The sequence below is a fragment of the Rhinocladiella mackenziei genome (genome assembly GCF_000835555.1).
Source record: "Rhinocladiella mackenziei CBS 650.93 unplaced genomic scaffold supercont1.9, whole genome shotgun sequence".
NCBI classification, from domain to species: domain Eukaryota; kingdom Fungi; phylum Ascomycota; class Eurotiomycetes; order Chaetothyriales; family Herpotrichiellaceae; genus Rhinocladiella; species Rhinocladiella mackenziei.
Window position 1 is genome coordinate 1,021,103 of NW_013550596.1, and position 26,870 is coordinate 1,047,972.

Genomic DNA, 26,870 nt, shown 5'->3' on the forward strand with positions numbered 1-26,870 from the left:
TCCGCCATCATCAATACAGAATGGAAATGGAAAAGTCCCACTTAAACAGATGCGAAAGGGCACCAAGTCCTGCCAGGAATGTGCGTTGCTTCCGTTCACCCAGGAATTTCGCGGTCCCGCTGCTACTAGCTTCGTCGGCGAGATGATTTGTTGGAAGTTTGCCCGCTGTGCGGAGAAAGCAGTGAGATTTCAATATACTGGCACAGTTTCATTACTGCCACAAATACTGATCTGGAACGCTCCACAATCCATGCCCTTCAGTCTCAGCATTGGCGTGACGACACCCTCTCACAACCCTCCCCCGACTCTCTCTCTCTCTCGTCATGCCTCTACCAACCACTGGCAGTCTTCCTGATTGTATCTAACCTTGTATGTAAACAGGTCGCCGCCGCAAAATAAAATGCAACTGGCCTCCCCCTTCCGATTCTAATGATGGTGATGACCCATCCAATTCTGCCGCCCAGGCACCTCAACCGGCCTCTGCGGATACACTGAAGAAATGCATCGAATGCACCACACACAGACGCACATGCGAAGTCCAAGGCTACGTAGACTCGAACCCAGGCACATCAACCGTCACCTCTCGATCCTCGAAACGGATTTATAAGCGGCGAAGAGGAGTCGGAGAGAACTCGACTTCGGAAGGTTCTTGTCTTCACCAGGATGGTCGCAATAGGACCACCAATAGCAGTATCGGTGATGACGACAGTGATCAACCCCGGATGAAAATCCACGTCGCTAGAATGGATCCTTTCGTGCATAGACTGGCCCGAGAGCGAGAGTTAGGCTTGGACTTGCAATGTGCCAAGCCTCGTGAGCCAATGCCGACTGTGAACGGGGATAATGCTCCAGGTCTCGAAGCAAGAATTTCCTCAGACAAATCATTACGAGACCAGACTCAGGCTCCAGAGCAAGAATCAAAGGGAAATGGCACCGGCAGCGGATTGCCTGTTGAAGATCAAGCGAGGAAATTGAGCCCGTTGCTCTCACAGCTGTTCAGTAATGAGATGGTATGCTTCCTCCCCCCTCCATTTCTCACACAGTCTGAGCATATTCATTTCCTTTCCCCATCTTTCCCACTACTTTGTCACGCAATTTCCTCTCTACATTAACCTTCAAGTTAAAGCTCATTCTAACCCTTCTCCACCATCTATCCAGCTCACTCAAATCTCATTCGCCCCCAATGGCACCCTCAGTCACAAAGTCCAACGTCTCACTTTCACGCCTAACCCCAATTCCTCGACCACCTCTGCCACCCTAGCAAGCGACGTGGACAAACTCAACTCTACCATCTCCTCAGAGCCTTATTTGCTCAAAGTCCTCGACATCTCCGTCCACTGGTGGATTTCCTGGCGTGATCAGCCGTTTGCGCTGCATGAGGCGCTTTTCGATCCCCTGGGGCTACCATCACCTCCCCGTTCGGGTTCAGGGTCTGGTTCTACATCATCAAACACCACCAACACCAACACGTCCTCGTCGCCTGGCTCCCGTTCTCAGCAGGGAAGTCCCCAAATCCTTTCTCTCCACGACTTCGTCCGCTTGAAACTTTCCCGATCTGATGATGCCATCTCAGTCGCCACGGGCCTCCTCTGCATCGCCATGTGCCTCCAACAACTCCGACCCGGCGTCGATGATAGTGATTTATACATCACGACTTCACCAACAGAATTATCGGAGCGGATCGTTCTAGCCATCGACACGATTTTGCTGTCTCCCACCTCGAACCCTGCATACATGCGCGACCCGAACATTTTGTTACTTTTGATGATGCGGTCCAAAATGTTCGCGGAGAGTAATCAGCTCAGGAAAAGTTGGTTGACGGTCCGCAAGGCGATTGCAGTCGCGCAAAACATTGGGTTCACGGACCCGCCAATCAGCGAAGAAGGGGCTACGAGAGTCTTCCATCGTCGGCGTTTCCTCGGCTCAATTCTCGAAATAAATCGTTTGATGAGTATGGTACTCGGTTTCCCGCATGTCGAGGACGATAAGTTCACAGATCATCTGGCTCTCGCCGTGCTGAGAGGTCAGGTAACGATTCAAAATGCCGAGCTCAACCCACGAGTCTCAGCCGACATCCAAATGCGAGCGCTTCGGCGTATCGTGGCCATCGCCGCGGGACGAATCAATGACCGTAACGCGAGTGGTGATCCCGATGACTTCAAATTGCAGACGACGATGGCTATTCAAGCGACGCTGAACGAGGCTGCGGCTGCTATGCCTTCGAGCTGGTGGGACGCACAGACACATCTGCAAGGTTCAGATCCTCGTGTTTCGCACGAGCATCTTATCGCCCAGATGTGGTTCTGGCAGGTTCAGGCGTTTCTTCATCTCCCGTTTATGCTGAGACCAAATCCCCACCACGCAGTAGGATTGCCAACTGGATGCGAAGATGATGATCTTAGTTACAGTGGCCACGGGAATGCCCCTTATGATCCGTATGAGATGAACCGATATCTCTGCTTGCAAGGTTGCCGGGGCATGATTCGCGCCTTTAATATCGTCCGCTCCGACCCTTCGTTGGCCGTGTACATCTGCGCATGCGAGGACTTTCAAGGCGTTCTGACTTCGTGCATCTTGATGGTTGGCCTGCTTATCCGCCTCTCTTTCTACCCGGCCGCTGCACATCCGTTACCTCCACTCACCTCGATGGACGATCCCGCCTCCGACCTCGCGCTGATCGAGGAGATCAAGGACATCTTCCGCTACAGAGCATTGCAGCAGGGTGGGTGTATCAGTAAACAAGGGCTGGAGGTGTTGGAGGAATTAGGCTCGTTTTTGGACGATGGTGATTTTGTATCAAGTGGTGGTGATGGGTGCGAGCCCCAAACATGGGAACCCCAGAGAAGAACGGTCATCCTACCTTACTTCGGCGCAATCCATCTCGAGTTGAGGCCACCGAGGCATTTTCGTGGGAGGAAACTAGGCATTGCGGTGCCTGCCCCTCCCTTTGGACCTGATCCATTGTTCGAGCAGCCGCTACCCAGGCCACCGGGTTCAACGGAGCAACCTCCTCTCCAGGGGACCTTTGGGACGACCTCTCCGTATCCTGAAGGACATCAAGGCTCAGGAGAGACCCAGGCACCAGGACAGCCGGCGGGGTGGAGTGCATGTGAGGAGTTCACATTCCAAATGCCCGTGTACGAAGAAAATACGAATTGGGATCAATTCCTCTACGGCGACGAGCTGGGCCGGAATTGGAATGTCGATAGTAATGCTCTCTCCGAATGGCCTGTGGATGAAGGAACTTGGGAGTGGAGTTAAAATGCTTGAGCGTTTCGATAAAAGTCGAATATACAGGCTTTTCACATTTCCGAGATTTTCTTTTCAATCGGGTACATCTCCATGCGCATTCGCCAGCGCGATCCTTCACATCGCGTCGGCATACACAAGGTCGGAATCTTTCCTTACTCGTCTGTAAAATGGTAGTCCGGAGACGTTCGAGTTGTTCAGCGTGGAAATACTGCCTTGACCATAAACTGGGTTCGACGTCGTTCTAATGATGACGAACTTTCTTGTTGTTTGCCCAGCACGGCAAATTCGAGCTTCAGTTTGAATGAGTAGCAGAACGCCTTGAAAACGATTTCGGGCATGTGCAGATTGCGGTACTCAATGGCGAGCAGGGCGATGTCGAGAACGATGATCACGATGTTGATGAGGAATAGCTGCCACATGACGGGGTGGCCGTGTTTTTGGCTCGTGTGTCTTGCCGAGGACATCGACGACGACGTCGAACGGGTACAGGCTCGAAATGATGGATTCCTGCACGCAGAAGCCCGTCATTTGGATCTTCTCGACATAGGTGTAAGCGCGGTCACAGGGCGCCCGTTGTGATGGCGTTGCACAGTACGATCCAAGTACCACGACAGTGATAGTGACGTGGAATACGATCGCGTCGATGATGGTCATCCACTTCACCCATTTCAGGATCCGGTCATTGCCTTTCCCCAATGCCAGGCCCAGACGCGAGTACAAAACCACGATCGGCCCTGTGATCGTCATCCACCAGGCGTAGTCATTGATTACTAGTCTAGCGTCGCTGACCGTGAGGCGAAAACACAAAAGAATCGAGCCGACGACGTAGGGAACTAGTCCGGACGTCGCGATCAAGGCCCCGGTAGGTGCTGATGCGTGAACGTGGATTTTGACTGTTGTGCGGGGGTCGGGTCTTTGTTGCGCCGACTCTCCGTCATCTCAGTTCCTCGAAACATTTTTTCCACGCAGGGCAAAAACGAGATCTATATTCAAGACAACTCATGATTTCGATGCGCCTGGAATGAAGACACATACACGGTCCAATGCTGCCAAACAATCTCCTTCCCCCTTCTCGTCGGGCTGTCTACATTTGCCAGAGCTGTCGGCACCGTCTTCGGTCCCTGGCGGCCTCTTTCACCACGGACCAGAAAAGATGGATCAGCAGAAATCATATTCGAAATATCCAAGCAGCAGAAGAGGAATGGAGAATAAGAGCGCAGGAGATCGAGAAAGGAAATATGAAGTCTATGCTAAATATTCTTGAGGAGAGGGGATTTATCAACCAAATTGTCGGGTACGCAGCCTCACTTCTACCACCCAGGTCCCGCGCATCTGACATTTCAAAGCTCCAAGAAGGACTTGGAACACCTGTTGACCCATCGACGAGTCGGAGTGTACGCCGGTATAGATCCTACTGCCCCCTCTTTGCATGTCGGTCATATGATACCCTTTATGGTGCTGGCCTGGTTCTACATCCACGGCTACGCCGCGCATTTTGTGGTCAGTCAAGTCACCAAATTTCAAGTCCAGCACAGACCGCATACTCACCAGAAGACAGCTGGGAGGTTTCACAGCGCTCATCGGTGATCCGACAGGACGGACGACCGGTCGCGCATTGCAAGATCCTGCTACGCGAAAGGCCAACATGGCAAATATGCACGCACAGCTCAAAAGACTGGGGGCGTCGATTGAAAGACATGCCACACGGCGGGGCTATGTCAAGGAATGGGCCTGGCGGAGGGCTTTGGTCAACAACAACACTTGGTGGGGAACTACCAGTCCAAGAGAGTTCCTATCAGGGATGGGCCGATTGGCTCGGATCGGTCCCATGCTGGGTAGGGATACGTGAGCGCGATGATCTCTCCTTCCTTCCACGGAGATGGAACTGACATCGAGTGCAGAGTCAAAAATCGAATGGAGAAGGGCGACGGCATGTCCTTCGCCGAGTTTAGCTACCCACTCGTTCAAGCTTGGGATTGGTGGTATCTATTTCAAAGGGGCGTCCAGATTCAAATTGGCGGATCGGATCAATTTGGGAACATTCTCGCCGGAGCCGAATTAGTCAAAAAGATGGCACAGGAATCACACGAATATCAAGTGGCTCTGCGACAAACCGAGATTATCGAAGAACAACATAATATCAAGGTTACTTCCGACCCGCTTGGGATTACCGTTCCTCTTTTGACCACGGCCTCGGGTGAAAAGTTTGGCAAAAGTGCCGGCAATGCCACCTGGCTCAGTCCAGAGATGACCAGTATTTTTGAGCTTTATCAGGTACGAGAGCTCGTGTGTTATGACGGGCAGAACTGACAGAACGAGTAGTTTTTCTTACGTTCCGCCGATGCCGATGTCGAGAAGTATCTCAAGTTGTTCACTTTCATGCCCTTGTCAGAGATTGGCGAAGTCATGAATGAGCATGAAACGGATCATTCTAAACGGGTGGCTCAACATAAACTTGCCAAAGAATTTGTCGAGCTCATCTACGGGCTTGATGCCGCTGAACAGGCCGAATCTGAGCACCGACAGCTGTTCAATCCAAATCTCACTGTCGACGACATCACCAAGAGATTGGCTGAAGCGGATTCGGCAAAGCCTGCAGGGACTGAAAAGTCCACATTCACGCACCCTTCTCTGAATGTACGTGCTCAGCCCATGCGACTACATGATAACGCTCCTACCCGAGTCAAAATGCCACGGAGCTTGATCTACCATCAATCACTGCCTTACGTTCTCTGGGCAGTTGGTTTGGTATCGTCTAGGAAAGAGGGCCAACGGCTGATCGGTGCCGGAGGCGTATATCTTGGAGCTAATGCGGATTCGAAAGGTGGAATGGACAATTCTCTGAACTTTACGCCTGCTAAAGCAGGTGGCTGGGAAGAATACTCCAAGTATATCATTGACAAGAATCTACTCATCTTACGAGTGGGAAAGTGGAGACTCAAAGTTATTAGCATAATCCCAGATGCAGAGTACGTGGAATCTGGATTGAGCTGTGCTGCCTGGGAGGAATTCACCGCCAAAGCGGAATCCGAGGCCAGTGATGCGCCTGGACTGGAGCAGAAGTGAGCGAACGATATCAGGCCATCACGAATATGCGGGCTATTCATTGTACTACTAGTTGAACATTAATCTTGTATGTATGTAAAGTTATACGGGACAATCAACCTGGGTGCGGAGCTGAAGACAAGGCTGAATTGTAAAGGGTGCTGGCAAGCGAAAGTAATTCCATACGCGTCGAGTCGGGCCTTTGACGCGCTAAATTCCCCACGCGAATTGCCCATCATTTTTGGGGCACCTCCTTCACCCATTCAATTCCTCTTTCTTTACCTCCTGCCATAGAAGACCACTACCTCAATCCGGTCAGATACACCGGAGGAGGTTTCCTGTGTCTTCAAAATGCCCAAGCAAACTTCCTCAACTCCTGCTTCCACTCCAGCATTGAACAAACCGTCCTCTTCACGTGGTCAAAGAACTCTGTTGGGCTTCTTTCAAAAGACTCCTTCCAGCGGTTCTCCTGCTGCATTGCCTCCTCGGTCGTCCAATACCTCTCCGGTTCCCTCAAAAGGCCGCTCGAAGACTACCGGAGCACCATCTGGGTCTTCTTTGACGCCTGCCCCCAGTAGTGATGCTCTAGAATTAGAAAATGAGGACGACGACGGCGATGACAACAACAACAACAACAGCATCAACAAGGCAAGTTCGCCTCCTTCCAAAGGTCTGCCATCGCCAGTATCCGCTGACGAAAGGCAGACTGATGGAATGGAGGAGCTGACCGCTCGCGGAACGCCGTCACGGAGGGTAAGACAGAACGCTTTTCATCTCCGGACCATTCTAACCATTGAATAGGCAACAAAGAAGACCATCAATTACATCGAGTCGGACAGTGAAGGCACTGACAATGACGATGTATTCAAGCCTACGCCTGCGTCCCGGGCTCGACCTACCAAACGGAGAAGAGTCTTGGATAGTGCGGATGAAGATGTCTATGAGCAAGAGAATGAAGACGGGCCAGATGATGGTAGACATCCCGCACCCCACTTAATTTCATGTACTAATAAGAGCAGATCTCGATGATTTTATCGCCCCTGACGACTCGGAAGACGAAATACGTCGTCCTACGAAACGCAAACGCCCGTCTAATCCAGTTTCACGCAAATCTTCCTCTCATTTCACACCGTCGGTTAATGAAGCGGATGTCGACGGAGACGTGGATCTTCTTGAATCCTCAACTGCTCGGCAATGGACATATGATCCTGAAAATCCACAGCCTTTGCAATCACGGTCTTCCAACATTCCCTCTAAAACGCCAGGTGATCAAGGAAAGAAATCCAAGGCCCACATGACCGATCCAGAAGAACGACATGCGTGGCTTGAAGATATCAGAGATCTTGATCGAAATCCTCCAGGTCATCCAGACTACGATCCTCGTACGCTGTACATTCCACCAATGGCGTGGGCCAAGTTCTCCCCATTTGAGAAACAGTACTGGGAAATCAAACAAAAGTTCTGGGATACTATCGTGTTTTTTAAGAAGGGAAAGTTCTACGAACTCTATGAAAACGATGCAACTATTGGCCATCAGTTGTTTGATTTGAAATTGACGGATCGTGTCAATATGCGTATGGTGGGCGTTCCAGAGTCAAGTTTAGAAATGTGGGCGAATCAGTTCGTCGCCAAGGGATACAAGATTGCTCGCGTTGATCAACAAGAGACCGCATTGGGGAAGAATATGCGTGAGCGAGACGAAAAGTCAAGCGGCGCTGCTAGCAAAAAGAGCAAAGACGACAAGGTCATCAAGAGAGAGCTTGCTTGCGTTCTGACTGCCGGCACTCTGGTCGACGGAACAATGCTGCAGGATGATATGTCTACTTATTGCGTTGCTATCAAAGAGTCCGAGATCGATGATATGCCGGCATTTGGAGTAGCCTTTGTCGACACGGCCACTGGACAGTTCAACATATCTCAATTCGTCGACGATGCAGAAATGACCAAATTCGAAACTTTTGTCGCTCAGACAAGACCCCAGGAAATTCTTCTTGAGAAGGGCGGGGTGAGTATGAAGACTTTGAGAGTCCTCAAGAACAATACTGGCCCCACAACCATCTGGAATTATTTGAAACCAGGTAAAGAATTCTGGGAGGGTCATATCACAGCCAAGGAGATCGAGGCCAGCGATTATTTCCCCATGGATTGGCCCGAAGTCCTTCAACAGGCCAAAGAACAGGATCTCCTGATGTCCGCCCTCGGTGCCTTAATTCAATATTTGAGAACTCTCAAGATTGAGCGAGACTTGGTGACCATGGGCAACTTTACTTGGTATGATCCGATTCGCAAGGCCACCAGCCTTGTCCTCGACGGTCAGACCTTGATCAATCTGGAAGTTTTCTCAAATTCCTACGATGGAGGAAGTGAAGGGACTCTCTTTCAACTTCTCAACCGTTGCATCACACCATTTGGGAAACGCATGTTCAAGCAATGGGTATGCCATCCTCTAATGGATACCAAGAAGATCAATGCGCGTCTCGACGCTGTCGACTCTCTCAACGCCGACACCAAAGTTCGCGACCGTTTTACTTCGCAAATGACCAAAATGCCCGATCTTGAAAGGTTGATATCTCGCGTCCATGCCGGAACTTGCAGAGTTCAAGACTTTGTCAAAGTTCTGGAAGGCTTCGAACAAATTGACCATACCATGTCACTGCTACGCGATGGCGCCGGAAATGCACAAGAAAGTGAGGGCGTCATTGGCCAACTCATTTCCGCCATGCCAGATCTTCAGCCTCGTCTCAAATACTGGATGAATGCCTTCGATCGCAACAAAGCCAAGGAGACAGGTGTCTTGGTCCCCGAACGGGGTATCGACGAAGATTTTGACGACTCGCAGGACGCCATTGAAGCCATCCAAGAGGAGTTTAATGTTCTTCTCCGCAAGTGGCGCAAAGAATTTGGTTCCAGTGCCATCTGCTATCGCGACAATGGCAAGGAAATCATGCAATTGGAAGTTCCGATCAAAGTCAAAAATATTCCGAAAAGTTGGGATCAAATGTCTGCTACGAAGCAAGTGAAGAGATATTACTTTCCCGAACTTCGCTCGCTGGTCCGCAAACTCCAAGAGGCACAGGAGACACATTCACAAATCGTCAAGGAAGTGGCAGGGCGATTCTATGCCCGGTTCGATGAGAGTTACGAGGTCTGGCTCGCCAGCGTCAAAATCATTGCTCAACTTGACTGTTTGATCTCTCTCGCCAAGGCAAGTTCCAGTCTAGGCTATCCTAGCTGCCGACCCGAGTTCATCGAAGATGTCGATTCGACTCGTTCGACACTGGAACTTATTGAACTCCGCCACCCCTGCCTCCTGACCAAAGTGGACGATTTCATCCCCAATGATGTGATTCTAGGTGGCTCAAATGCCAACCTCACTCTGCTCACGGGTGCCAACGCAGCAGGCAAATCTACGGTGCTACGAATGACTTGTATTGCTGTCATTATGGCACAAATCGGCTGCCACCTCCCTTGCCAGTTTGCGCGCCTTACCCCGTTTGATCGCATCATGTCTCGTCTCGGAGCTCAAGATCACATCTTCGCCGCTCAGTCGACATTCTTCGTTGAACTGGCTGAGACGAAGAAAATTCTCTCCGAAGCGACACCGCGCAGCTTGGTGATCCTCGACGAGCTAGGCCGTGGGACGTCGTCACACGATGGCGTCGCCGTCGCACAAGCAGTCCTGCACCATCTTGCCTCCCACATCGGCTGTCTGGGCTTCTTCGCTACACACTATCACTCTCTGTCCGCTGAGTTCAGGGGCCATCCTGAAATTGCGCCACGCCGCATGAAGATTCTTGTCGACGACGAGCAACGTCGCGTCACTTTCTTGTACAAGCTCGAACCGGGCGTCGCGGAGGGTAGTTTTGGCATGCACTGCGCCAGTATGTGTGGCATCTCGGCAGGAGTTGTCGATCGTGCAGAGCACGCAGCTAGGGAATGGGAATTCACGAGTTTGATGGCGACTAAGTTGAAAGGCAGAACAAACCAGGACGATGACAATGTGAAGGGAAAAGAACTCCCACTCGGCATTCTGAGTGATTTGGCTTGGATCATCGACGAGAATAAAAGCTCTCAGGTCGGTGACCGTGCTCTCAACGCGCTGGTCCGATGTATTGAAACTTTGTGAGGCTGAACGAAAGTGTCCTCTCATTCTGGTTTGGGTGTTATCGGTGGTCTGTCAGACAAATCCTTATTGTGTTTTCACTGTGTGCGTCGGCAGTGTTCACAGTACAGGCAGAGAACTCATTGACTGGTGGGATCTTGTTTGGTGTTTCCGGTCTGGCTGGTGGGCTGGTTGTTAGGGCTGGTCGTTCGGTCATATGATCACGGAAGAGATAGACGGGGTGGGTTGTTCTGTCTCACTTTGAGTGATGAGCAACTGAGAGAGCAAGTGCTTGCTTCACATTGCCTTGCCTTGCCTTGTCTGGCCTGGCCAGTGCCCTCTGATATTCGGGCTTCTTGATGCTCTAATACCACCCTGTATGTACGTACATTAATTCCAATTTTCATCTACCTTACCATTGCTAATAGCTCTCTTAACCAGCCATTCCTGTTGTTTCTCGTACCTATGCGGAGTTCTCGTGCCCTCTCGTGGGAACTGAGGTTCCACAAGCACTCTCACATACGGAGTACACCTGATGAAGGGAAGAGTGCCCTAAGAAATTGAAATGGCCTGGGAAGTGGCAGGGGGGAAGAAGCAAAGTACAAGATAATACAACGGGGACAGGGTGAGATAGACCAAGGCACAGCAGGATACGCTGATCTGGACGTAGTTTTCATTCCTGAATTCCTGAGCTAATCATAGGTCTTTAGGAGTATCATATCAAGCAATGGTACTGCATTCAGCTCATGGTGCAGCATCGCATGTATTTTGACGATGCATGAGCTTTAACTATGCTGTGCTATTTTTTTTTTTTTTTTTTTTTTTTTTTCTGTGGTGCACACCGCCATTCAACCAAAAACCCATTTCCATTCTCCTTCCCCAATCGTTTCTCCTTTTCCCTCAATCGTTATGATCACAGCTTAGGAAGAGCTCAAGTTCCTTTGGTAGACATGTCATACCATGTCAGCTGTCAATGTCCGGCTCAGGGCAGTCGAGAATGGTGATTGCAAGGTTCATTCATTTGTTTGATGTGTCGCATGATGGCATCGACGTTGAGAAGACGAGTCAAGATCAAGCTTGCTATTGTGTCCTAGACATCGTCGGTGGTGGATGTGGCGACATCATTCTGGACAACAGAAGTGGTCACTTGAGTCTCAGTTTCAGCAGTGACACCAGAATCGAAACTATATCAACAAGAGTTAGAATGAGTCTTTCTAGTAGAGAGACGTGATACGTACCCAGCATCAGGACCAATAGTAGCGCTGGTAAGTTGCTTGTCGGCACCATTTGCGTCGGTTGCACCAGTAGCAGACTCTTTCTCCTCGATATCGTGTTTGGTGGTGGAAGTGGAAGCTTTTGCAGCAGAGTTGCGGCGAACAGCAGGTTTCTTTGGGGTTGCAGCTGAAGTATCATCACCTGCCTCATCTTCTGCCGCCTTCTTCTTCACCGGAGTCTTGCGTGGCTTCTTTACCGACTTGGCCTCTTTTTCTCCATCTGCTTGAGCTTCCCCCTCAACAGCGGCCCCTGTTTCTGTCTCAGCTTTCGATTTGCGACCGCGCTTCTTGCCAGTCGATGGAGTTGCACCAGGAGTGACAGGTGATTGGGGAGTGGTTGGCATCTCTGGGATGAGCACGAGAATTAGCAACGGGAGGAATGACACACAATCTCCTATTATCTCACCTTCGACATCAGGAGTGCCGGGAGTGGCGGGAATTCCCTGTTTTGCAGCATTCATTTCACCTTCCGCCTCAAGGTCGGTGCCACCACCATTGCCATCATCCTTGACCGTATCTGGACTCTTGGTATTCTTCTTGCCAGACTTTGGAGTGGTAGCTGCTGGATCTTTTCGCTTTCTTGGAGTCTTTGGGTTGGATGGACTCGCCTCACCATCCGTGGCTCCCTTGGTATTGGCAAAGAGCTTCTTCTTGACTGCGCTCCACGCCGCGGCGGCAGAACGGTTGTCTTTCAGACCAAGAGTCTCAGCCATCCCGTTATAGTCGATCTAAAGGAGAATCAGCCCCAGAATCGTGGTGGACATGTGGGTATGTATGGGGAAATAAAGTCAAGGACAGGAATGTAAAGTGATACTTACTTGTATCTCTCCACTCTTCAAGTTCTGAAGTGCCCCAAGGATGGTCTCCTGCTCACGGGCAGTGAGATTCGCCATGGGCTTGGAGTTGGAGGAACTTGCTTCAGACATGGCGATGAGGGTTGACGTCAACAGAAAACTTTGTCGACAGTAGCTTGAAGGAGAAGTTGTTGTTGGTGACGAAAGGTGTGATTGAGGTTGAGTGAGGACGATGAAGATTGCGAGAGAGCGCGGCGAAGTGAGAGATGCTAGGTCAGGTAAATTTATAGGAGAAATTGAACACAGGGCTTTCACATGGGGGCAGAAGTCGTCAAGTGGCATGACCGAAAGCAAGCAAACGAGGTGAAGCAGTCAAAAGTAAAGCGAAAGTGATAAATTAAAGGGCGGCTTCTCATCTCCGCCATTTGGATACGACACTGCTCTCCACTCCTGTAAGACGTTCATACACCTTGCTCCAGATTCCAGGAACAACATCTCTTGCAGCCCTCCCAGATGCAGACTGTGGCCGTACATAGAATTGAGTGGGATTCGGTCTGAGGAATGAACCAGGTTCGACTAAAGGACCAAACCACTCGAAGCTGACGGGACGCATAGCGCTTTTCGTGGGTCTGGTGTTGGCGATCTTCAACGATATCAGGTCTGTGATTGCTGATGCTCGCATAAACCTCAGGTCTAACATGGCGTCGGCGGGCAGACTTTTGGCGTACTCCATGGCCACTTTAGGTGAGTGCTGAACGGATCGAGGGAGTCGGAGGAATACTTCTGTCACCATCGGCCTCAGAGTCCAGTTGATGTACGCGAAAGGAATGAAGCCGGCTAGCCATACTGTGAGGGTCAGGGTTAGCTCCTGGTTACGAGAGAAGGAAGAGAAACACGTACTCCCAGCAACCAGATAGAGGGGGCTGCCATTCATCCAATGGGCAGGGGCAACGATAACAGTCACAAAACTTAGTGCGAGGATTGAGGCGAAACGGAGGAAGGTGAGCATGTATATTCTGCCATTGCCTGCGCTGTATATCCGGAACCTCTTCTTATACACTGCATTGATCAGTCCTCGTCTGCATCTGAAGTTGACATCCAAAATTACCCTTGGTTTCACTCCGAGGAGGCGGTTTCCTGGTCAGCTGCTCGATATGAAGCCGTTCTTTGGGTGAAAGAGTCAGGTTGGGAGCGATTTCAGCCTTGGGTATGACCTTCAATGGAACTTCAACTTTCCGTCCAGTGTCGAGAGACTTTTTCTCTTCCTCCTCTTCAACAAGAACGAGCTCTTTGTTGGTCGGAGCCTTTTTCGGGAGGGATGGTGTCTGTCGAGCTTTCAACCGACTATGGACAACTTGAATCGGCAAGTTCTCAATCTCTCTGGTCGGCGGAGAGCTCTTCAACAACGGCCGCCAGGTACTGAATCGAGTCCTTCTGGTCGCCGTATATTGTTTGGAACAGACCTGGAAAGCCGTTCGAACTTCGGCGATCAGGACGGCGGGTATGCTGTCCATCTGGACATCAGAGTGCCCTGTCCAACGGATAGAAGGATAGAGCCGAAGATGCCGTGGAGGTAGCTGTTGATGTGTGGATACAGGAGAAAAGTTGAGACGCGGTTGCGACCGCTGCTTCATCTTTCCCAATCGCGTCCTGAAACGAGACGGCTAGCACGGAACACACGCAAAGGAAACTGCGCCGAGTTGCTCACTATCAGGACCAGACAGCGAGCTCACTTTCTCTCTTTTTATTTCCAGATAAACACCTCTGCTTGACTATGACTTCGTCACGCTTCCTCTTTAGAAATATACATTCCTTCTAATCTTGCCCTCAAACATGCGACAGTGGCCCTGGGCATGGCTGCTGACCGAGCTCGCTTTCATCTCCATTCATACCCTAGCATATAGACCACTATCGGACGAGACTCTCCTACGTCGACTTCCTCGGCCGGATACTGCCGATTTCGACATATACACCGGAAATCTGCTGGCTCCCATACTAATACCTCGAGTTCCCGGCACGCCGGGGTCCAAGAAAGTCCTGCAACATTTCGTCGATTTCTTCCACCATTCATTACCCGACTGGACATTGACATTTCAAAACTCAACCTCCAAAACACCTACACACGGGAACACCGAAGTCCCTTTTGTGAATTTGATTGCCTCTCGGGATCCGCCATGGTCCCAGCCGGGTAACGTCGGTCGCTTGACGTTGGTGGCGCATTATGATTCAAAATATAAGCCAGATGGATTTATTGGAGCAACGGACTCTGCTGCACCATGTGCTATGATTATGCATGCCATCAGGTCAATTGACGCCGCCCTGACGAGAAAGTGGGAATCTGTGCAAAGTGAGGGAGATATTGATCTTGATTTCGAGGAACAAAAGGGCATTCAAGTTTTGTTTCTTGATGGTGAGGAGGCTTTTCGATCTTGGACAGCCACCGATAGTATTTACGGGGCGAGATCACTAGCCGAGGAATGGGAACATACTATGCATCCGGCAACAAGTGTTTACAAGAATTATCTGGATTCGATTGAACTATTCGTCCTGCTGGATCTCCTAGGCTCACCAGAAGACCTCCATATTCCGTCCTGGCAACACAGTTCTCACTGGTCATATGTGAAGATGGCTGAAGCCGAAACACGACTTCGAGATCTGGGATTATTCAAGAGCAATCCTTCCCGCATTTGGCTTCCGGACAAGAACAAGAAAGAAACGGACGCTTTCAGCAGCTATGTGATGCAAGACGACCACATTCCGTTCATCGCCCGAGGAGTCCATGTTTTGCACCTTATTCCTGCCAAATTCCCTTCAGTCTGGCATACTATGAGAGATGACGGTGAACATTTGGACATTCCTACTGTTGAAGACTGGGCACTCCTTACAACTGTGTTTGCTGCCGAATATATGGAGCTTGAAGGATTCTTCGGGGCCTTGGCACCGAAAAATACCAAGAGGAATAACAATATCATCAGCAAGACTGAATTATGACAACGACAGCACTCAGCTGCTGTGTCTATATTCATAGGCATTGAACCGCTGAGCAAAGATATATGAATAATTGTCTTGCTTATCGAGCGGCATGTCCATCTACTGTCCCGGTCAATTTTCGGACATGTCTGACTCAATCATGCAAAGATCTACGAGAAAATTCAGGCTACAACAGGCCCATCAAAGGGTAACGAGAATAGCATCGAAGATGCCTGACCTCGGGCCGAAATGCTCGAGAGCAATGCTCACGCCAACAAGATCAGATGATCGCATTAGCAGCCTCTTTGCATCAGATGGGTCCAAGCGTTAAAGCGGGATTCGAAACGACTGGGAATGGCGGTCACTAGGCATGTTAACGCAGTTGCCCCTTGGTACACATGCATGGCTGTGAAACTTCTCATACTATCAGGAGAATCTGGTAGAACATGGGAACTGAGCTTCAAATGCCAGGAATATTGAAGGGTGAGAATACTCCATATTCTATGTTTCTGGACAGGTCGGTCGCCCAGAGTCGATCCGAAGACGAGAGGAAAGGATCAAAATAAAGGGGACAATTCCAAATCATGCCAATGTCACTTTTTATTCCAGGCCCAAAGGCCTCCGTCAACAAACCATTAGTTACCTACCGTGCTATGATCTTGACGGGATATTGTACGTTTTCATCTTCCTTTTTTTTTCCTTTTCCCCTTCTCGTTCTCTTCCCGATTTTCCATCTCTTTTTCTTTCTATATACAGACAGTATTTACCCATCAACTTGTTGATTGATATCTCAACCTGACCCAGCGCCCCAAGCACTGTGCTACTCATTTTTCGCCATATTTATAATCCTCTCCAACTCAGCCCTCTCGCCACTTAACTCGACCATCTCCCTAAACACGCCCTTCTCCTTCCCAAGCAACACGCCTGGCTCATCAAACTCCAATACTTTTCCGTCTCCCAGGACGAGGATCCGATCAAAGTCCGCGATCGTACTCAGCCTATGCGCAATAACCAGTAATGTGCTATCCGTAAACTCCTCGCGGATGGAGCGCTGGATGAGAGCGTCAGTCTCCATGTCGACGGCGGACGTCGCTTCATCGAGGACCATGATTTTGGGCCGCGAGACGATGGCGCGCGCTAAGCACAAGAGTTGGCGTTGGCCTTGAGACAGATTCAGGCCGCCTTCGGAGATCTTGGAGTTAAGAGAGCAGAAAATGTTAGTGTTGGTGTTTGTATTTTCAGAAGCAGTAGTGCCGTTGGGAATGGGGGTGGCGCAACCGCTTGGCGCGGTAGAGGAGATGTTCGTGGGCGACGAAACGAGATGGACTCGCGCGAGGGCGTCGCGGAGTTCGGAGTCTGAATGCCGATCGAAGGCGTCGAGGTTGGAGCGGACGGTGCCGGAGAACAGGACGGGGTCCTGAGGGATAATGGCCAGGCGGGAACGCAGGTCGTAGAGTTTGATCTTGGCAATGTCGATGCCGTCGATCAGGATGTTTCCGCTTCGGGCCTCGAGGAATCGGAACAACGCCAGCGTTAGTGATGATTTGCCGGCGCCCGTGCGTCCCACGACGCCGACTCGCTGATTGGGCGCCACGCGGAATGTCAGCCCTTTCAACACGGGTGGGAGGTCCGGTGCATATGCGACGACCAAGTCGTTGACTTCGAGATTACCCTCTGTTGGCCAGGCGGCGGGGGCGTCGTGCCCGCCTTGATTCTCGATCGTGATGTTGCTGTATTCGACAATTCGTTCCGTGGCATTCATGTCCAGTTCAACGTTCGAGTACTGTCGGAGAAACCAAATCACGCCCTCGGACATACTCAGCGCGAAACTCAATGCAAAACCGGCCAAGCTGGAATCAATGGTAGTAATGCTCACAATGAGGGCGGCCGTGATCGCAGCAAACACGGCACCGACCATGTTCAAACGCCAACCCATCCAACGGTTGAAGAGCCACAAGTGCCAGTAAGCGCGGCAATGTGTGTCGATGCGGGCGAACATCTTGTCCAGATACGCATCAGACTTGTCAAAGGCACGAATCGTCCCGATGCCCATGAGCACCGAACCAAACTGCTCAAAGACGGGCGATTTGGCATTGCTCTCGAGTCTTTTCACCTCTCTAGCACCAGCGAGGTAGCGCAATGCGTAGAACATGGAAATGGAGAGCAAGACGAAGGCGAAAACGATCATATATGGTGAGACAAAGAGTCCGGCGATCACGACAGACAGGACGTGCATCATGTTGTGCAACATGAAGGCCAAGTCCATGGATATACGGGAGTCGAGCATATTGAAGTCCGATGTGAAGCGGTTGAGGATCCGGCCCAAGGGGACAGTGTCGAGCCAGCGGAGTGGTGCTCGGAGAATGGTGAAAGTAAGGCTTTCAAAGAGCGTCTTCGACGCTCGAATCGAAGCCACGAAAACACAGAAGTACCGGACCGTGCCGACTAACCAGGCCACCAGAGATATGCCCAGATAAACACCCAGATAGTATCGCAGATTCGAGTCCACTTCGGTCGCCACCAGTCGTGACTGAAAGTGTTGATATGCACCGATGGATTGCTGCATGAGTCTGTGGTGGAAGAATGACTCGGTTCGGTAGGACCGCGTCCAAACACTGATCCAGTATGATCTGGCGAGGTAGACGACGATCCAGAAGCCGAAGATGGCCAGGATGAATGACCAATAGCCGAGTCCACCGCATGCTCGAATATATGCCGCGTAGATCTCGTATCTGATGGCACCAGTTTCTCGCTTCTCTTCTTCTGTAAACTTTTTGGGGGGGTTTCTCTGTTTGGAGTCATCGATATGAGTGCGAGAACGACGGCGAGTGATTTCCTCGCCAACATCGCTCAAGGCGGACTTCCGGCGCGAACGACGAGATTGGTTGGTCAACATTTTCTGGAGACCACCACCATCGTCGACGGTTAGAGTTTGATCTTTCTCAGCTTCTTCTCCACCTTCGTCGACATCCTGAGCGAGAATGGACTTCAGTTTCCCGCTGCGTCGTAAGTCCTCCGTTTTCCCAGCTTGCTCAACCGTGCCGTTGGAGAGGAGAACGCTGTAGTTGGTTTTCGGTAAACAGAGAGCAACATGATGCGTGACCAGAATTCTGGTCCGACCCTGTCCCAGTTCGCCAGTCAATGCGTCTTCAAACAAATGTCTTCCAACGTGTGCGTCGACTGCGGAAAAGATATCATCTAGGACGAGAATCCCAGCTCTTGAATACAAAGCCCGTGCGAATGATACTCGCCATTTCTGACCACCACTAAGGTTGATCCCGTTCGCACCAATATCTGTAAGCTCACCATCCTGGAGCATCTCCAAGTCTTTCGTTAGGGCACATGCATGAAGAACCTTCTGATAGCGATCGTTGTCGAGAGGAAGACCGAACAGAATATTTTCTCGAATCGTCGCATTTTCGATCCAAGGAATTTGAGCCACGAAGGCTATGGCCGAATCAATATACCAATTACTTTTATTGGCCTTAGCGTCATATCGCTCAGCGGCGGTAGGTGCTTTGGGCACATGGAGGACGCCATCAAGGACATCGGCCTCGCCAATGATTGAGGCGAGAAGCAAACTCTTTCCGGATCCAGTTCGACCAGAGATGACGCTCAGTTGATTTGGGGGAAATTCAAGATTGAGATTGCTCAAAGTAAATTGATCTTCTTCTTGCTCCGGATCGTCGGACGGCCAAGCAATCGTCGCATTCTCGAACGAAACCGTTTGGCCCGGCTTGGTATCTTCTGTTCGTTCAGGTGCATCAAGGTACTCTTGAACTCGATTGGCTGAAACCATGGCATCGAGGAGGTCCGTGACCATTTCCGGTATTATGGCCAATGTCATCTCAATTTCTTCAAAGACAGAAATCGTCGTAAAGGCTATCGACGCGGTCAATCCTTTGTAGATGAGAGCGTATGTGGTCAAGGACACAGCAGAGAGCATCACGGGACCAAATATCCAGATGCTGATCAAAGTGGTATCATAAGTGAAAACCTGCCATTGAGTTTTCAACTCTCTCCTTCTGGTTTCGAGAATTTTTTCATACCAGTTCCTTTCGAGAGCACTGAATTTGATTTGGCGGATTCCCTGGAGGGCTTCGGTCACCACTGCCATTTTCTGATCGCGATGCTTCATGAGATTATCTTGAGCGGTTGCATATCGTTGAGCAGCGATGACGTTGATTGGTGTGATGAGGGCTGGAGCTGCCAGTCCAGCAATCAGAGGGATAGGTCCGATCAATTTCGACAAGAACCCCAGAGCAAAGATCAATTTGATGACAGATCCCAGAAAAATATAGTTGAATGTGGCGAAGTCGGCGATTCTTTTCGAATCGACACCAACCAAATTGATGGTACTTTGTCTGGATTTTTGGTAATCATCATCTTCCTCCCCTTCGGGTGCACGATCTCCTCCTTTCTGACCAGCATCTTTGTTGACAACGATTTCACCATTCAAGGCTTCCCCGTTGGCTCCGACATCTTCTTTTTTCTTTCCGGAACCTTTCACGTCCTTTCGTCTGATTGCCTTCCCGAATACCACGGCCGATAATTGTTCGTAGATGGGGACGCCGACTTTCATGAAGACGACAAAGAACATCCAAGCTTCGAGCCATGATGAAAACGTGACCGATGCCCCCAAACCTATCACCAGGAGCCATGACTGGAGAGCGACATTCTCTCCTTCATCTCGGGCTTCGAGGGTGCGTAGGATGTAGTAAAGTGCAATTTGAGGGAGAAAGTTGGTGATGGAGCAAATTGCCTGGAGTGTCCATTGTTGGATGAAAGCCCATTTATGGGACCAGAAGAGAGTCTTCCATAACTTGTCTTTTCGTCCCACAGCTTCAAACCGCTCTCTCAATTCCCGGGAACGCATCTCATGATCTATTTCGGGTAAATCATCATAGTCGAGACCTTTGTTCCTGGCTGCGAATGCGAGAATTGGGGACGGCCAGGAAAAGGTAAATTTGCCCAGTACAGACACGGTATTTTGGCGATCGACGAGTTTTTCATTCCAGTAAACATCTGGACGCCGTGGGATCGAGAGACTTGCAAAGACAAGAAGTACTCCACAGACGAATTGAACGATTGATAGGGTCAGATGAGCGTTTCGTGGGAGAGGGTTGATCTTGGATTGCCATAGTGAAATATTGTCCGCAGCGACCGCGATCGTGATGAACAAGGTCGATCCACCTGAGAAAATGCCTAGATTGTACCGTTGTAGAGAACTCGGTGTCATGAGAATCGCCACTGCTTGGAAGAGCACCAGCAACTACGAGATGTCAGACCCCAAAAAAAAGAAACAAAGAGCGGTCCCAACGGCGAATTCATGCTTACCCAAGTTGCGAATTGAAGCCATTGCTCGAACGTGAGGGATACGTGAGGACGAGTAGTCGTTAAGACAGCAGTAACCAGAGCGTCAAGAGAAGCGACGGTAGACAGGAGGATAAGTATTAGCCGTGGAAAGAAGTCGGAGTAGGCTTCTTCAGATTCTTCGGTCGCCACTCCATCGTCGTCGTGGTAGTGGTCGGACAGATCTTGATGTTGATCCTTCTTTGCTCGAATTCGGCGGAGATGTTGATAGAAGGCTGGAATTGAAAGAAGAGCAACCAACACCAGACATGCTATTGACACCACCATGGAAGTGGTGGTGTGATGTGCCGCCGTGATTGAAGCCATTGTCCCTTCCCTCACGCAGTCGGATGAGGTGAGAACATCATGCTCCTCGACAACAATCTTGCAGAAAGTCAAAAAAGGTTGAGGCACTTGAGCCTAGTATCCCATTTTAGATCGAATCGATGAGAGGCTGGTGATGAGGTGGAGTCGGAGGAACTCGAAGGTTCTCGGGCGAGTCAGATTCTTTCGGTGCCGTATCTTTGCGGCTCTTTCAATGATGGAGATTGTGTTGATATGAACACAGTGATGAAAAATGGTATGGGAATCTTCGCCGCGAGAGTTGTAGTGAGTTGGTTGAGGTGAGACGAATGGGCGTGAATGGCTGATCGTATTCGGAGGATGAAAGCTCTATTACAGTAGGTGGTTAGAATATGCCCCAAAGATCAACGGAGATTGGCGAAGGAGATGTGAAGAACTCCCCCATGTCGTACTAACAATTGGAGGAGATGCTGCTTATCATTGGCAGAGGGGATCCTGGACCCTGGTCTTTGTCTGGAGCGGTGAGAAGTTCGCAGATCTGAACGTGACTCATCGCGGGAGACGATTTAAGTGATGAAATTGAACACGACTAGTATCTATAGATTGAATCAACAAATGGATCAGTTGCGTTAGATTATTGGCCAGCGCCTACACAAATGGTGTATTTGTCGCTCATTCCAATCCAATTTCCCAGACCATGAGACAAAATTCCCTTTACTCTGAGTCAATCACCACTACTTCGGCCTCGGCTTCACCCACACTTTCAACCTTAAGCATATCATTGGCATTGACGTGAGTCACATATGCACCGTCTCCCTCCTTTAATATTGCATCTTCTCGTCCGTCCAGCCTGATTTTGGCTTTTCCCCCTTTCGTTTCTGGCAAGTGGATGTATACTTTGCGATCAGTTTTGGATGTTACAGCGTCTCCGCCACCGACTTTGTAGTTGAAGGCACCTCCTTGAGGGATGATGCCTGCACTGAAAACGAGGTCGGCATGGATAGGGATAGTGCCCTCTTGGGTTGGCACTGCAGCCTTTTCCTCTTCCAAGGTTGCATTTGGACCCGCCTTCAATGGGGTGATGATGGTCACAAAGTCCTTTCGTTTATCCTCTTCGGAAAATGTGTTGGTATGGTAAGTGGGTGGCAAGTTCCTCTTCCATGGCAGAGCCCAGATTTGGAGGAAATGCACCCAGTCATTCTTGTGTTCATTGTACTCGCTGTGGGAGATACCTCTTCCTCCGGTGGTGAACTGAACATCATTGCGGTGTAATCGGTAAAATTGGTTCTTGTCGTCGCTTTCTGCTCCCTTCTTTTGCATTGAATCTCGATGGGTCAATTCGCCAGAGAGAACGTAGGAGAAAATTTCGGCGTTTTGGTGGAAATGAGTGGGAAAACCTTCACCAGGCATGACTCGATCTTCGTTCAAGACACGGAGGGATCCGAACTGAGTGTATCGAGGATCATACCATCCTGCGAAGGAGAAGGTATGTTTAGTGTCGAGCCAGCCATGGTTGGCTGCACCTCTGGTTTTAGAGGGACGAGGGACGATCTTTGCATGAGTGAGGTTCGACATGGTTGCTTTGAGAATGTTTGATGCTCGCATAGAAGATTGCTGTATATTTGTTGTGGTGTTGTTGTTGCTGCTGAGCATGTAAATAGCTACAATTGCTGTGAAAAAAGCTGTCACCGCTGTGATGAGTGTTGTTTTTGGATGGAGCAATTGTGAGAGCATTGAAAGGGCAAAGAGATTTATATACTTAGACCTGTCGGAAGACTGGAGCATGGTGGAGGGTCCGAGAAAGGACCTGGAGCATCATAAAAAAGTTTGGTCAGTGCTGAGTGAACAGAGGAGGATATCCTCGAAACAGGACATCCCATTATCCAATTCTTGAGTAAGCGAGCGATAGAAGAGAAAGACTGCGGAATGCGGGCGACAAAAAGAGAAAGTGGCGAGGGGTGTAGACAAGACTTTTGACCAATCAGTTTCCGGATGACTCAGGCGTTGCCAATCAAGAGGCGATCGAGAGCCAGTGACATCATCCAATTGGAATCTAGCTGCGCTTTTCCCTTCTCGTCCGCTACGCGTTCCTTGTATTCATCTGCAAACCTTCTCTAACCGGATGAAGAGACACAGACAGCAAGCCACCGTCGAGAATCCATTCGTCAAACCCGGGAACCAATCCTGGGAACTCTCCCGTCTAGCTTCCCTGAGGAGATCTGTGTCTCCCCCACCAACCAATCCTCATCGCCAACCACCTCGATCCATATCCACTGCGGCGGTGGAAGCCGGGGTACTCGAGATCCAAGACCATGTATCCTTCTTCTCCTCGAAATTGCTTTCCGCAACCCGACCTGAAGTTGCAGGTCACCCTCGGCTATCACATCAAGACTGGATAGATCTCTATCAGCGGAATCTCCACGATCGAGGCCATCATTTCGTTGTCCATCAGCATGATCATCCGGTTGCTGGCATCCACTATGATCTCCGTTTACAGTGCAACGCAACCAGCTCCATCAGCTTTGCCATCATGTATGGTCTCCCTGGTGATCCCAACAGTAGGAGACTGAATCGCAATGCCACTGAGACCAGAGTCCATAATCTGTGGGTAGGTCATATGCCGTGCTTGGCAATATGGTTTCCCATCTTCTCTATCTATCCCTACCAACCCTTTTCCCGTCTCACTTCTCATGCATGTACCAGAATCACTTAATCGAAACTGCCTCCAACGACACCGGGACCATGCTCATCTGGGACACCGGTGAATACACGGTCCTGCCCTACAGCTCGTCAATCACCAACACCAATACCCACACATCCTCGGACTCGGAATCACACTCTTCCCGACTACCAGAGTCCGAGCCATCCAAACTGCATCGTGCATTTCGGAACCGAAAGATCAAGCTCCGACTACATGGCACACGTCTACCGAAGAACTATACCATCAGCCTACGACTAACTGGCGAGAATAACCGAATCGCCCAGCCTGACCTACCATCCTACAAACGGCGTCGAAAGAATCAATCTTCCCCAACGCAATCTCGCCCTCGTCGAGTCGAAACGTCCGGTTCAAGCAGAACGCCATCACCAGATATCTCTTCCCCCAGCCCTATAGGACAAGAGCAGTGTAGCAAAAGCCCACACCGACTCTCCGGCAATGTCTCCTCACTCCGACGCGCGACATCCCCTCCAATATCTACGGGGGTAAACCCAAAGCTTGACCAGCCAGACACGACGCCCAACCCATCTCCAGCTCTTGACCGAACAAGTCTCGAAAAGCCCGATTCCAATTCTGCGTCAGCTTCTGACGCCCAGGTCCGCCACAGCAACGCCTACCCCGGCGCAACAAACAGCATCAACAGCATCCACCAGCGCAGATGGTATATCTCGCTCGACCGCGCCGCGAGTGGGTTTCAGCCAACTGACGAGATCTCCTTCGGTCGGCGCGTGTGGAGTCGGACTCGCAAGCAAGCCAACTCCTTGACTTCAACCAATACCAAAGCTCCTATCCAGAAATCCGCTACGGTAGCGGATCAGCTTCAGCCTAACACTGACACTGACACTGAAACCGAGGATGACAGTGACAGTGACGGTGAAGATGACGATGGAGAAGGAGGCTTCGTACCCTTCCAAGTTCTGGGCCGAGACGTGGAAACCAGCGTGATAACAGGGCGCAAGGCAGCGGATGTGGCGCACGACGAAGGACTAGTGGGATATCGGCCGCGAGGAGGCTGGAAACCTGTCGTGGAATAGCTTTGGTTCACAAGAAGGGGAGAGAAATAGCGAAGAGAAAACAGAAATAGGCAGACTATACGCTAATCGCGAGGTGAAGTCTTTGTGAATTCTTATAACTATTTTCCGATATCCGATTTCCAAATCCAGACTCCAGAATTCAAAAGTTCCCAAGCACAGATCCCTACCTTGTTCATTTACTCCATAATGTATACATTGATCAAGAAAATGTAGATATCCCTTACCCACATAGAGCTTTCCCGAACTCCACGCTCCAAAAAAAAAAAAAACATAACGGCCCTTTTTTTTTGGGCGCTAGAATGTCAACACAATAGTGTTCAGCCTGAGGCTCGAAGCTCATATACCTGAGTTTCATTGGATTTGTGATCTGAATTCAAATTGCAGGCTTGGTTCTCTGTCGTTCTCTGTCCGCGGTCCGTTGTATAACAGTTGAACGTTCAGCCGGCGAAGACCCCATCCATAGCCATAGCGTTTTCAGAGCCAATTTTGAGACAGCCACCCGCGAACCCGGACCGATTCCTGACCGCTCTTACGTCAAGATCCAGAAGGATTGCACGCTTGAACCCCCGTAGAAGCGCAGCCATCTCACGAACAACCGCCCCGTCCAAGACCATAATGGTGAATCTTCTTCCCGATCAAATCACATCCATTGAAGTTCATGCATTTCATGTCCCAAAAAGCCTCAGCTGACACGGGCTCAAAACCGGGAGCCCGTTTACATTCCCTGCGGTCTGAACGGTTCATAAGCGCTTCCTCTCTGATCATGATATCCGCCACCATGGGGTCCAAGAGTATTCAGGGGAACGCTCTGGTGATCAGTAGGACCCATATAAGGGCTTCCCACTCTTTCATAGGAATAAGGGGTCTTCTCGGCACGAGTACGCCTAGCTTCCCTGTTTCCAGGATTATACGGGCTGCGACCACTACAGCAACAGACGGAGAGGAGCCAGAAGAAGCCAGCCCCTAGAGCCAGTGCAGTCCCAATCCAAGTGACAGAAAGCACACTGGTACCGATGCTCGATTCAATGCCATAATCGTCTTTCAGAGTCTCATTGAGGGCCGTGCGGAGAACAATGTAGACTGCTGTAGCGGTGATGGAGGCGCCGAGGATCAGGATGGCCATGGCCGAGGCGCAGAATGTGGTAAAGAAGGAGCCCCATCGTGAGAAAATTGCGGAGAAGCCTACGAGGATGGTGACGCAGGCGGCGGAGAGGGCGAAGACGTAGAGGTAGAAGAGGGCTTTGCTGGCGGCGTGATAGGCGTCGAGGCCATCGCGGAAGGTCTGGGGCAGGTAGTCGTCGACTGGGACACCGGTGTTGTTCAGGCCCCAGATATTGATGGGGTTGAACCAGAAGTAGGCTTCGGGGTCGGTGCAGTTGGCGTAAGTGTCATCACCGTTCCAGCTGCAGTAGCTACGCAGGTAGATGGTGTAGTAATCTTTCATTCCCAGTGACTGCTTGGCAGCTTCGAGGGCACCGCCCAGGATGGTGGTGTTACCACCGCTTAGATCATCTAAGAGGTTTGCAGAGGATGAGAGTGTGAGGTTTGTCAGATCGATCTAGTTGAGGAAATGGGGGGTCAGACTCAGAGACACTGGATGGACATGAGTTTGATTTACCTTGAGGAAGTAGAGGTCGTCCACAGTCTTGTTGCGGTCGAAAGTACCGGCCAGGAACACCAGTACTAGACATATTAAGACTCCTATTGAGAGGAGGAAAGGTGCCGTTATACAGCAGACGCGGCCTGCATTGACCATCGTGTTGTGCTTGGGGGAAATGAGAGTTGTTAGTGTGAGGTTTGTCGGAGGATTTGTGATTCAGATGCGCTGAAAGATGTATTTGTTGTTGGGGGTGCAGGGAACAGTCCGTGATTTGGTGCCGAGAAATCGATGGGTCGATGCCGACGAGGATAGTGGTGGAAAAAGGTGATGGGATTGTTTTGAAAGGTCAGTGACGAGAGAGAGGATAAGTTTCTGGATTCGTGTTCAGAATATCTTTAAGCTGAGATCGAAGAGGGGGAGTTGGG

At 50.4% G+C, this 26,870-nt stretch overlaps 11 protein-coding genes across 11 annotated transcripts; 5 read left to right on the top strand and 6 right to left on the bottom strand.

Annotated features, from left to right (window-relative positions):
- Window positions 1-323: 323 nt before the first annotated feature.
- On the top strand, window positions 324-3,261 carry Z518_10575 (uncharacterized protein; the record flags this gene model as incomplete). Its single annotated transcript, XM_013412118.1, has 3 exons — window positions 324-357; window positions 382-1,010; window positions 1,159-3,261. The coding sequence occupies 3 exons, from the start codon at window positions 324-326 to the stop codon at window positions 3,259-3,261; spliced, it is 2,766 nt and encodes a 921-aa protein (XP_013267572.1).
- A 185-nt stretch (window positions 3,262-3,446) lies between these two features.
- Z518_10576 (uncharacterized protein) lies at window positions 3,447-3,671 on the bottom strand (the record flags this gene model as incomplete). The annotated part of the gene is made up of 1 exon (XM_013412119.1): window positions 3,447-3,671. The coding sequence occupies one exon, from the start codon at window positions 3,669-3,671 to the stop codon at window positions 3,447-3,449; it is 225 nt and encodes a 74-aa protein (XP_013267573.1).
- Window positions 3,672-4,295: 624 nt separating this feature from the next.
- Z518_10577 (tyrosine-tRNA ligase) lies at window positions 4,296-6,318 on the top strand (the record flags this gene model as incomplete). Its single annotated transcript, XM_013412120.1, has 5 exons — window positions 4,296-4,546; window positions 4,599-4,752; window positions 4,811-5,097; window positions 5,154-5,526; window positions 5,575-6,318. The coding sequence occupies 5 exons, from the start codon at window positions 4,296-4,298 to the stop codon at window positions 6,316-6,318; spliced, it is 1,809 nt and encodes a 602-aa protein (XP_013267574.1).
- A 330-nt stretch (window positions 6,319-6,648) lies between these two features.
- On the top strand, window positions 6,649-10,423 carry Z518_10578 (uncharacterized protein; the record flags this gene model as incomplete). The annotated part of the gene is made up of 3 exons (XM_013412121.1): window positions 6,649-7,050; window positions 7,099-7,270; window positions 7,317-10,423. 3 exons carry the CDS (start codon window positions 6,649-6,651, stop codon window positions 10,421-10,423), a joined length of 3,681 nt encoding a protein of 1,226 aa, XP_013267575.1.
- Window positions 10,424-11,489: 1,066 nt separating this feature from the next.
- Window positions 11,490-12,599, bottom strand: Z518_10579 (uncharacterized protein; the record flags this gene model as incomplete). Its single annotated transcript, XM_013412122.1, has 4 exons — window positions 11,490-11,583; window positions 11,638-12,019; window positions 12,080-12,401; window positions 12,492-12,599. The coding sequence occupies 4 exons, from the start codon at window positions 12,597-12,599 to the stop codon at window positions 11,490-11,492; spliced, it is 906 nt and encodes a 301-aa protein (XP_013267576.1).
- Window positions 12,600-12,879: 280 nt separating this feature from the next.
- Z518_10580 (uncharacterized protein) lies at window positions 12,880-13,981 on the bottom strand (the record flags this gene model as incomplete). The annotated part of the gene is made up of 3 exons (XM_013412123.1): window positions 12,880-13,313; window positions 13,368-13,526; window positions 13,576-13,981. 3 exons carry the CDS (start codon window positions 13,979-13,981, stop codon window positions 12,880-12,882), a joined length of 999 nt encoding a protein of 332 aa, XP_013267577.1.
- A 319-nt stretch (window positions 13,982-14,300) lies between these two features.
- Z518_10581 (uncharacterized protein) lies at window positions 14,301-15,458 on the top strand (the record flags this gene model as incomplete). The annotated part of the gene is made up of 1 exon (XM_013412124.1): window positions 14,301-15,458. The coding sequence occupies one exon, from the start codon at window positions 14,301-14,303 to the stop codon at window positions 15,456-15,458; it is 1,158 nt and encodes a 385-aa protein (XP_013267578.1).
- A 799-nt stretch (window positions 15,459-16,257) lies between these two features.
- Window positions 16,258-21,116, bottom strand: Z518_10582 (uncharacterized protein; the record flags this gene model as incomplete). Its single annotated transcript, XM_013412125.1, has 2 exons — window positions 16,258-20,709; window positions 20,775-21,116. 2 exons carry the CDS (start codon window positions 21,114-21,116, stop codon window positions 16,258-16,260), a joined length of 4,794 nt encoding a protein of 1,597 aa, XP_013267579.1.
- Window positions 21,117-21,806: 690 nt separating this feature from the next.
- Z518_10583 (uncharacterized protein) lies at window positions 21,807-22,667 on the bottom strand (the record flags this gene model as incomplete). The annotated part of the gene is made up of 1 exon (XM_013412126.1): window positions 21,807-22,667. One exon carries the CDS (start codon window positions 22,665-22,667, stop codon window positions 21,807-21,809), a length of 861 nt encoding a protein of 286 aa, XP_013267580.1.
- A 547-nt stretch (window positions 22,668-23,214) lies between these two features.
- On the top strand, window positions 23,215-24,845 carry Z518_10584 (uncharacterized protein; the record flags this gene model as incomplete). The annotated part of the gene is made up of 2 exons (XM_013412127.1): window positions 23,215-23,700; window positions 23,796-24,845. The coding sequence occupies 2 exons, from the start codon at window positions 23,215-23,217 to the stop codon at window positions 24,843-24,845; spliced, it is 1,536 nt and encodes a 511-aa protein (XP_013267581.1).
- Window positions 24,846-25,560: 715 nt separating this feature from the next.
- Window positions 25,561-26,601, bottom strand: Z518_10585 (uncharacterized protein; the record flags this gene model as incomplete). Its single annotated transcript, XM_013412128.1, has 2 exons — window positions 25,561-26,403; window positions 26,464-26,601. The coding sequence occupies 2 exons, from the start codon at window positions 26,599-26,601 to the stop codon at window positions 25,561-25,563; spliced, it is 981 nt and encodes a 326-aa protein (XP_013267582.1).
- Between the last annotated feature and the right edge of the window lie 269 nt (window positions 26,602-26,870).